At 34.9% G+C, this 11,109-nt stretch overlaps 1 protein-coding gene across 1 annotated transcript in view; it reads right to left on the bottom strand.

The window, feature by feature from the left end:
• LOC135220611 (probable ATP-dependent RNA helicase kurz) overlaps positions 1-11,109 on the bottom strand; it is a gene marked incomplete in the record, with an annotated part of 259,299 nt that overhangs the window by 60,517 nt on the left and 187,673 nt on the right. The window contains 3 exon segments of the mRNA XM_064257916.1: positions 245-395; positions 5,151-5,336; positions 10,872-10,977. Of these exon segments, the coding sequence (XP_064113986.1) occupies positions 245-395; positions 5,151-5,336; positions 10,872-10,977 (443 nt within the window).

Raw genomic sequence — 11,109 nt, forward strand, 5'->3', positions numbered from 1 at the left:
TGCACTCTTTTTATCAGTCTTTCATAAAGAAATTGAGTGGGAAGCAAAAGTCATACAATACAAAAAGCTGAGCATGCACAGCTAGGGCTTTCCAATCTTAAACAAATATGTGCATGGTGTGACTTGAATTTCCAAGTACTGTCGTGGAAGAAAGGCTATATGTATATAACTAATGAGTTTGTATACAAAAAAAACTTTTGGGCCATGACAACAGTGTTAATTACTACAAAATACTTCTACTAACCTTACACCATTCTTTTCACACCACAGTTCATTTCCATCTTGATACTCTGCAGAACCAACACACCTCAAAAGAACCATAATATCTCCTAGCTTTCGAGAATCACCTGCTCCTGCCCAACAAAGTCGCAAGTTATGCCATCTTTGCTGACAACCTAGAACAAGGGTGAAATAATATTTTTTATAAGGATTAAAATGGAAAAAATATACCTTAGTAAAGGAATGCAATGGTAATTTGACTAACAAACTTCTCAGAAACCCAAGTTCATAATATTGATGTTAACCCTCTTACGCCGATTGGACGTATTAAACGTCGAGTCAAAATGTCTCCCGTATGCCGATTGGACGTATCATACGTCGGCTCAAAAAAGTTTTTTTAAAAATTCGCGGAAAAATACTTATAGGCCTACCAGCCGAAAACTTTTGTATCACGCGCCTTGGGGGATGCTGGGAGTTCACGGATCAAGGCGTTGTTTTGTTTACAATCGCTACGCAGGCGCGCAAGCGCGAATTTCTTTCTTTATCGCACTAAAAAGTATCAGTGACACATCTCGGAAATTATTTCGTCACTTTGACATAATTATTGTACCATTTTAAATTATCCTTTACATGAAGTATTATATATGAAAATGTGCGCAATTTCATGCACAATACAACTAAAAAATATTCATGATTGTAGCTTTTATCAGTTTTGAAATATTTTCATATAAATAACGATAAGTGCAAAAATTTCAACCTTCGGTCAACTTTGACTCTACAGAAATGGTCGAGAAACGCAATTGTAAGCTACAACTCTTACATTATAGTAATATTCAATCATTTTCCTTCATTTTGCAACAAATTGGACGTCTCTAGCACAATATTTCGATTTATGGTGAATTTATGAAAAAACTTTTTCCTTACGTTCGTGCGATAACTCTTCCGATAAATTTTTTCGTGCGATTGTCCTAATGTTTGCACCCTTTTTAAATTTGCCGTTACATAAAGTTTTATATATGGAAATGTGCGCAATTTCATGCACAATACAACAAAAAACAACCCATGGTTGTAGCTTTTATCAGTTTTGAAATATTTTCATATAAATAACGTTAAGTGCAAAAATTTCAACTTTCGGTCAACTTTGACTCTACCGAAATGGTCGAAAAACGCAATTGTAAGCTAAAACTCTTATATTCTAGTAATATTCAATCATTTAACTTCATTTTGCAACGACTTGGAAGTCTCTAGCACAATATTTCGATTTATGGTGAATTTATGAAAAAAAAAACATTACGTTCGCGCGGTAACTTTCCGAAAAAAAATCAGAATTTTTTTGTGCGATTGTCGAAATGTTTGCACCATTTAAAATTAGCTGTTACATAAAGTTTTATATATGAAAATGTGCGTAATTTCATGTAGAATACAACTAAAAATGATTGAAGGTTGTAGCTTTTCTCTTTTTTCGAAATATTTGCATATAAATCATGAATAAATAGAAAAAAAAACCACGTTCGGTCAAATTTGACTCTACCGAAATAGTTTGAAAAACGCAATTGTAAGCTAAAACTCTTACGGCCTAGTAATATTCTGTCATTTTTCTTCATTTTGAAACAAATTTGAAGTCTCTAAAACAATATTGTGATTTTATGGTGAATTTTTGAAAAATATATTTACCTTCACTCCGCGCCCGATTCCGCGGGCCGGTCCGAAGTTCCCTTCCGAATACGTACATTGGATTATCCTAATATTTGCTCCTTTTCATATTAGCCTTTTTATAGAGTTTCATATATCAAAATGTGCGCAAATTCATGAAGAATACAATAAAAAATAATTGAAGGTTGTAGCTTTTTTGATCTTCGAAATATGTCCATATAAAAAAATATATATATTAAAATTTCGACATTCGGTCAAATTTAACTCGTCCGAAATGGTCGAAATCTGCAATTCTAATCTAAAACTCTTACAGTATCGTAATATTCAATCATTTGTCTTAATTTTGAAAACAAATTGGAAGTCTCTAGAAACATTTAGAATTACGGTGAATTTTTGAAAATAACATTTTTTTACGTCCGCTCGTTACGAATTCGTACATCATTTTGTGATAATATTTTTCCGGTGTTGCTTTTATTGTTTTACAATGTATTATATATCAAAATGATCGCAATTTAGTGTACAATACAACGCAAAAAAAGTAACTGGTTAGCTTTGACCGTTTTCTGCACAGCGTGATTTGAATACAATTATGTATGAATTTGTTTTTTTTTTCGCTACCATATATCGCATTATTTACATATGATAATGATATCATTTTTCATTTCTGATGGTTGCATTCTAAACTTCAGGCAATGACAAAAAAAGGAGCCAAAAATGAACTCTTAATCTTCAAAAGTACGCGCGCTGTAATTTTTTGAAAAAATTATTTTTTCCACTTCCGCGCTCACTCCAAACCAGGCCCGGCATACGGGAGACGTTTTGATTTTTAGGGCTCCGGCGTAAGAGGGTTAAGTTAAACAAAAATAGTGCCAACATAATCTCAACTTCTCTGTCTATTTCCTAAGTGTTATTTCTTTCTCATTTTCATACTTACCATAATTCTGATAATAGTGCATAGTATCAAATGGGATCAAAACAGCACTAAAACACTTTGGTAATTCCATAAGCTGTAATCATTATAAGCAAGCATATTCTGGTTGCCATTCATTATATACACAGATGCCTGAATTGAAACATAATTAGTAACAATACTTACTGTACCAAGAGAAATGAATTCCAAACATTTCCATAACAGAAATAATCAAAGATACATTTATGTTCAATAACATTTTTAAAAAATATAACCAATACTATATTCAATACTATATAGCCAAAATAGTTTTTCCAATCCTTTTCTAACAGCTTTTATTTCTGAAATATATTGCACAATATTATAATCTAGTAAGACTAAATGAATTTTACATACACCACTTACTACTCCCAAACTGCAGGCTTAAATTCATTTGACACCAACAACAGTAAAATAACTTTGAGAAGAAACATGCAGGAAGTCTTGACTTTTGATTGAGACATGATGATTAGTGGTCAGTAACTAGTAGAGTAACTAACATTACCATTATCAATCTTATCATTCTTAGCCTCATAATAATTCATAAGTGGCATATGTATATAAAGGATATGGCATAAGTATGCAACTCTCTTTCATAAAAATAATTTCTATTTTATAGAATTTGAAAGTTAATATCCAGACGCAAAGTTTTGTAGAAACCTGTAAGCAATTGCATGGCTTGAAATGTGCATGTATTTGTGTAAATGCAAGCAATTACATTCCTTATTTATAATGGTACAGTACAATTATTACAGTGGGCCCCCTGTATTTGCATTCTCCGGTTTCGCGGACTCAAGCATTCGCGGATTTCTCTCCAGAATATATCGCCCCCTTTCGCGAGAAATTCGCCTATTCGCTGTATTTTTCTATGAGAAATATCAACAAATTCCTGGTTATTTGTATCAATTTCATCATAAAATGCACTTTTTGTGATAAAACTATTAAAAAACCAGGTATACAAATTTTTAGTGAGTTTTTCTTGAGTTTTAAGCATTTTTATAGGGTTCCAACTATTCGTGGGTTCTAAATATTCGTAGGGGGGTCTGGTATACATCCCCCACAAATACGGGGAGACCACTATACTTATTAATGCATCTAAATAGTAATTTTTTTTCACTGTTACATTTGTAAAGGTGTACCTATATCTAACTGAAAACTATTATGCATTTATCTAATTATATGACATGCTTATTAAAATATATACTGTATAATAGTGATCCCAGAATTATTAAATTTAATACTTAGCCACTATCTATGCATAAATTTGTAATACTATACATTCCACAGTCTACAAGGAAAGACAGTGAACAGCTGACAGGAAAAGTGACATACAGTGAACAGCTGAGACACAAGCAAAGAACCAGAGATAACTATTACTGTGGACTGAAAAACTAAAATATTAATAGGTAAACAAAAATCATTAAGAGTGCAAAAATTTATGCCACAAAGATCCTATATTACATAAAGGTAAACATTAATGTATAGTAAAACTATTGAAAAACCATGGAAAAATTACATATATTCAAAATTAAAGGAATCCAGTGCTTCATGAAATTACTAAGACACCTCAAACAATGAACCAGGAAACTCAAGATACACATGATTAAAAATCGAAAACAACAAAGTACTAATGCGTACCATAGTGGTGGCAAGCCCACTGCTGACAGGAAAGCAGAAAGCACTGAATTAAGGTATAATGATATAAGTAACCATCCTGAGAAGCAAAGCAGCACAACTGTACATGATAAAGCTACCCTGAAGAATAAGGCCTCACACTGAAGGAATGTGTAGTGTATTATGAACATGTACAGTGAAATGTTTCTTCTTTCAAGGTCTTTCATGTTTGTATGGCTGGGAGAAATTTACATAAAAAAAGACTTTATTACTAATTGTCTAAAGAAAACATGCCTCATTGTAAAAACATCCTAGTGTACAATACTGAAAACCACTAGGACTATATATATGTACACAAACCTCAAGAAAGACTTGAATTATGAGAAAATAATGAAATGTATGTAATAGGTTAAAACTCTAGTACACTCAACTTCAGATAAAGGACACTGCTGCATATTAAGACTGACCAGATTGAAAATTTTTAGCAAGTAAGCCACAAAATATCTCTTGGTATACCCATCTGACTAGATGTAATGGCCGAATAAAATGTTTGCAATTACATGTATTATATACATAAATTTAAGTGTACATAATTTTTCTTATATCTATAAAATTGATACATTTGATATCCCATCATCACTGTTTTGCCTACAAATTGGTTAAGGTATTTTCAACTTTAAATTACTGAATGAAACACCAGTAGTGGTGGACCTACCTTCATTAGTTTCTTTTGGTTCAATGGGAGTTTCTAGTAAGACTTCTGGTATTGTAAGGGCAGCTACTATAACAATGGTATAGGGAAGAAGAGAGTGTTGATGACTAAGAGCTAGCATTTTTCCATATCGTGGAGCGAGAGGAAATGCTGCCATGGCTTTCCCCAATGGTGTAATAACAGTCAAATCTGAAGAAAATCAAAATCATTATCTAAAACATGTAAATTATTATACTACTCAATGCACAAAAAATCATAAAGACACAATTCAAATCCCTTTATATAAATATATCGTGTGCTCCAAGTCTTCTTGATGACTCATAACCAAAGGTTCTCAGCAGCATCCTTTTGCCCAGGTAAACTGCGTTCTTCTTTTGTTAATTACATTCCCTTTGGTCTGCATTACCCTAAATGCATAAAAAAATTTTTACATTAACATGAAAACAGCTACTGCATAGGGGTATCCATTATTGCACTATTTTCTGAATGTACTTAGTACTTTATTCTACAAGTAGCAGAAGCTGACAAAATAAATGCTATTAGCAAATATTTAAAAATACATTCATGAACCGAGGCATATAATCAAGTTTCAGCAAGTACACTTCTTTTAATAACAAATCTTATAATTCCAGAGCATGTTCTTGTACAATGAAACAAAGAAGAGTAGTACAATCACTTAAAAGAATATCACGTAAGACCTGTTTGTATACATTAATTAATGATGATATCTTACCCTATAATACACATAAGTGCAGTTATACTTCATTTAACCAAAGATCTTGGAATTTCAGCATGTTTCCTCATACAATTAGACAAAGAGGCATGGCAAAATCACTCGAAAAAAGTCATGTAAGGAACTGTTTTCATACATTTGATTAACAATGATTTGCAGCAGTATGCCTGCCAATTCTGAAATGCAGCCATGTATAGTAAATATATGCATGTGTTTGCACTTTAACCAAAATCACAAAATTTCTGAGCACATAATTACCACATGAACAATGTAATATACTTCTCTTTTGAAAAATTATGTTTTAAGTGCAAATCTAATACTACACAGCAAGTCTGTGCATTGCATTATGTAACTACCTTGTACACTGTACTAGTCAGAAATTTTGCCACATGAGAAAAAATAACTAAACTTACTTTATTTACAAAAACAAAAACATAAAAATTTGAAATATTCTTCTTTATTTAAGTAACTTAAATTACCAAGTAATTACGTACACAGCTTAAGTTCCACTTTTACAGCAGCTTGAAATTCAAAATTTTGCAGGTAACGCTTTAAAACCTTGTGTAGGCAACCATCCTGACAACTAGCAGGAGAACAGGAACGACAGTAAGCAGAAAATTCAGTTTTGTTCTTGAAGCCATGGGTCAAACACCTGTGATGGTGATAGCTTAATGGTTTATTATTTTCTGTTAGTTTAACTGGATTTCAGTGGTGTGGATCCCACTGGAATGCATATTTAGTAACCTTCATGGAATCTCAAGATGAGTTCTTTCTTATTTTATTATTATTGAGTTGATTCATTAAATTAGCTTTTGTTTATTGCGTGCCGATGATAATGTAATTCTCATAAGTTACAACTTAACTTTAGGCTAAACTTTACATTAATTTTGTTTACCGGAATTACATGTAAATCCTTGGTATACAGTTTTGCCTTATCATTAATTTCTCTAAGAGTGTCTTCCGAGTGTAATACTCAAAAACTATTTATGGCTTTTAAGTGATATTCGAATGTTTCATAATTTTTTTTAGCCTAAAAGCTATGCTCATTATGCTCTGGAGAATAAATCTTGTATCTAACTTTACCCAGAATTTTACATCGATGATGTTTATGGATTGTACGCTATTCAAAAGGTTGCTGAATTGCCTTAAAATTAATTCATGAATGTTCATCATTCATAGTGGACTTTCTGAGCCGTTAATATGGTTTTGTCCTAAAAATTAATTCTGGTATCTTAGACCAAAATGTTTACATCTATGATGTTTTCAGAGTAGGCTAATCACTAAACGTCATTGAACAATTGCCTTAAAAGTAATTCAAGAATGTTCGTCATTTTTATTAGACGTCCTGTGAGCCTCCAATACAATTTTGTCCTAAAAAGTAATTCTGGTATTTTATGCCAAATTATTTTTACATAGATGATGTTTATAGAGTAAACTTTTCACTAGACTTTATTGGGCAATTGCCTTCAAAGTTATTCATGAATGTTCATCATTCATAGTAGACTTCCTGTGAAGCCACTAATATAGTTTTGTCCTAAAAGTATTCTGATGTCTTTTCCATTCACTTAGACCTAAAAACTGTTTATATCAACAATGTTTACAGAGAGTAGGCAATTTCTAGATGTCTTTAAACAAGTGCCTTAATAGTAATTCTTGAATGTTCGTCATTCATAGGCTAAGTGTGAGCCCTGAATATAGTTTTGCCCTAAAAACGGAATTCATTTATCATATATCATTCCTTTAGGAAAACAATTACATTGATAATGTTAACAGGGCATAGGCTACTAGTATATTCTTCTATCAATGTTTGCTTAGAAGTAATTATGGACTGTTTTGTCATTCCTTTGGGCCAAAGATTTACATATTTTGTTTACAGAATTAGTCTTGCTAACAGTCAATAAATGATATTAATTAACCCTCGCACTTTCCTTTACAGAGAATTAAAGCGTAAGGACAATAGTAGTAGGAGAGAATGGGCGCTTATGGAAGATATTATCGTTGGCCGAGAGTTTGTCCCAGTACATAATTGTTTCAGGATGGTATTTGCTTCAGCAATACATTTTGAAGACTTTTCTTATATGTTTCTCATGTCTCTTTAACAGGGAGGACATGCATTAAGGTTGATGTGAAGTTTGTGAAAGCTCCTCTCTACCAGCAACCAGAAGTGCTCACATTAGCATGAAGATGCCATCTGACGGTAGCTCATGCATAAGCCAAGGTGCCTGTTAGTGCCTAAGCTTGCATTAGCTCTCTAAACAGAGGTGCCAATGGTGCGAGAGCCATATCCATATATATGCCATATCCAAGATGCGTCATATCCAGGTGTGGCAAAGTCTAGGTGTGCCAAAGTCCAGATGCACCCAAGAGTGTCCATTAGCTCTGAAAAACGTCCATGAGCATCCATGGTCGACATCAAATACATCTAAAGTGAAGATCATACAAGAAGAAAGCATCAAAGACTCTACTTTCTGAAGGAAATATGTTGTTTGTTTGTTTGTTTGTATGGTGTTTTAATGTTGCATGGAACCAGTGGTTATTCAGAAACGGCACCAACGGCTTTACGTGACTTCCAAACCACGTCGTGAGTGAATTTCTATCACCAGAAATACACATCTCTCACTCCTCAATGGAATGGTCGAGAATCAAACCCGCGACCACCGAGATGGGACGCTAATACCATACCAACCACGCCACTGAGGCGCTCTGAAGGAAATATGATGCTGAAGAAAAAAAACACCAAAAGGGATCAGTCAGCACATCTCTTATTTTCTCTCTACTACTAGCCCTATATGTTATCCACCTGCTTCCATGCCTGGCTCCCTTTCCATGCTATTGCCAGTCTTGTGTTCGGGTTAATAGAAGTTAACCCTCAAAGTGAGTATTGTGTAGTGGAGGAGGTGATTATCTGGCCGCCGGTTCTCCTAGACATAAGTCACTGACATACCCTGGGTAATTGGCCCCTCTGTCGAACTTGTTGCATATTCCCAGGTATCGACAGACAGTGACTGGAAAGGTGTCATGGAAGTGTATGGAGAAGGCGACTATTCGGCCCTTCAGACATCCTAGACTTAAAGTCCCTGTCATACTCCCCTTCACCTGGAAGGAGACATACTGGCGGTCCAAGGGATTCTGAAGGGGTCAGCACCTGCATAAGTGCCCCTCAATTGAGCCTCTAATTCAGGTCTCAAAAGACAGCCGCTGAAAAGCTGTCTTCGTTGAGGCATAGTGGATATGGTGGCTATCTGGCCCATTAGATATCCTAGACCTATATTCCCTGTCATGCTCCCCTTGGGAGGAGACATGCTGGCAGTCCAAGGGAGTTCAAAGGGTCTCCAGATAGTTGCACCTGTAGCCAATTCCAGGTGTCAATAGATGGCCAGTGGAAGGCATCTTCCAGGATGTGCTCTGTCATTTCTCTAGCTCAGAGGCTCCCAACCCTGAACAGGGACACAATGGTGTTATTCAAGATCACTGAATGATCTGCTGTGGACGTGTCCCGCACCCCTCAAAGGCTGCATAAGAAGGTCAGGGAATCTGTGCCTTCTTGCGGCTCCTTTTTTGGGATAACCTGGAGAAGTTTTGTACAGAACATTCAGAAGTTTGGCTCCCGAGAACCTACTGGCGCCAAAGCACTCGGTGGATTCCAGGTATCCTCTTGCTCCCGAACTCTCAGTGGTTGCTGAGCAGTCAGTTGCCCCTGAGCGCCTAGTAGCTCCCGAGCATCCAGTAGCTCCCAGTGGCCATTGGCACCCACATTTACAGGAGCTTACAGACATTTAGTCAAGTGTTCGGCACAAGTACTAGAGTTTACTCCATCACAAGTAGCTCCTGCTTCTTCGAGTTTGGATCTACACTAGATTCCGCAGCCCAGACTGGTCAAGGCGAGCATCAACCAGAGGCAGTATCACAGTACCTTTCTTAACTGCTAAGGAACAACAAGCACTGTATTCAATGCTAGAAATTTTTCTATTTCAATTTACTGCATAACTTTGGGGTATAATATGCCCATGTCCTCAACCACCTATCTTTGTGGGAATCAGCTGTGTAATTACTTGGTAAGTTACTAAAACAAAAATTTTATTTTTTCTATAATAAAATAAGGTTTTATTTATACTTACCAAGTGATTACAGAATTGGAGCCCACCCTCCTCACCGTTGATGGACATAGAGCATGAACAAAACTGAATTTTTTGCTTACCATTGTTCCTATTCTCCTGCTAGTGGTCAGGATGGTCACCTACACAAGGTTTTGAAGCATTACCCATGAAATTTTGAATTTCAAGCTGCTGTATAAGTGGAACTTATAGCTGTGCAATCACTTGGTAAGTATAAATAAAATCTTGTTTTATAAAATATATAATATTTTTGCCTACTCATATGTACTTGATGAGTAACAAAATCAGTTACGGTGCATCTGTATTGAATCTAAGTAGTGAAGCTAAATTTACAAAGGTCACAAAAATATATAAGAATATTTGGCCAAACGGGTTGATGATGCTGACAAAGCCATGTATTCATCATAAGTGGCACTGCAGTCAAGGCAGCTCACAGAATGGGTCAATAATGACATCAGGAGAAGTAAGAACACTGGGTAGATCATTTTTGTGAGGTCATGAATAAGAGATATGAGAGGGGCGGAATGATTAATTTACCAGATCCTGACACAGATCTGGTTATTTTTCTGAATAAATTCACTGATCTTGAAGTGAAATCCATAATAAGGAACCCAAAAGATCAAAACACCATGTGATATTTTCTTTTACAAGGTCTAGAGTGGAATGTATTACCTCCATTAGCTATCACATGTACAGTAGCTGGTTTGTGTATTTAAAAGATTCTACAGAACAAATTTTCTTGGTTCAATGAAACTGGAAAAAAAATAAAACATTTATAATAAATGATTCTAGCTTTTTATCTTCAAATACACAGCAATCCTCCAACTTGAATTCTGCAATAACTCATCTTTTCCCTACTTGCTTTAAATAACTTACCTTTCTTTTCCCTTTTTGGTAGTTTCTTTCTCTGCTCTTTGCATTCAGAAATCTCTCTCTCCCTCAGTGCACCAAGAATCATCAAACGTTTCATTCCAGAACGAATCTGTAAATATGAAAGTTTAGAAAATTTCAAACTACTGAAGCAATTTCATACTCAACAGAAAATACTAGCATAATTAAAAATTCTAAAACTGCCTCTACCCCTTCTTTAATTACCAGTTTTTAAAGAGGCTGA

The sequence above is a fragment of the Macrobrachium nipponense genome, chromosome 2 (assembly GCF_015104395.2).
Source record: "Macrobrachium nipponense isolate FS-2020 chromosome 2, ASM1510439v2, whole genome shotgun sequence".
In the NCBI taxonomy this organism is placed as follows: Eukaryota; Metazoa; Arthropoda; class Malacostraca; order Decapoda; family Palaemonidae; genus Macrobrachium; species Macrobrachium nipponense.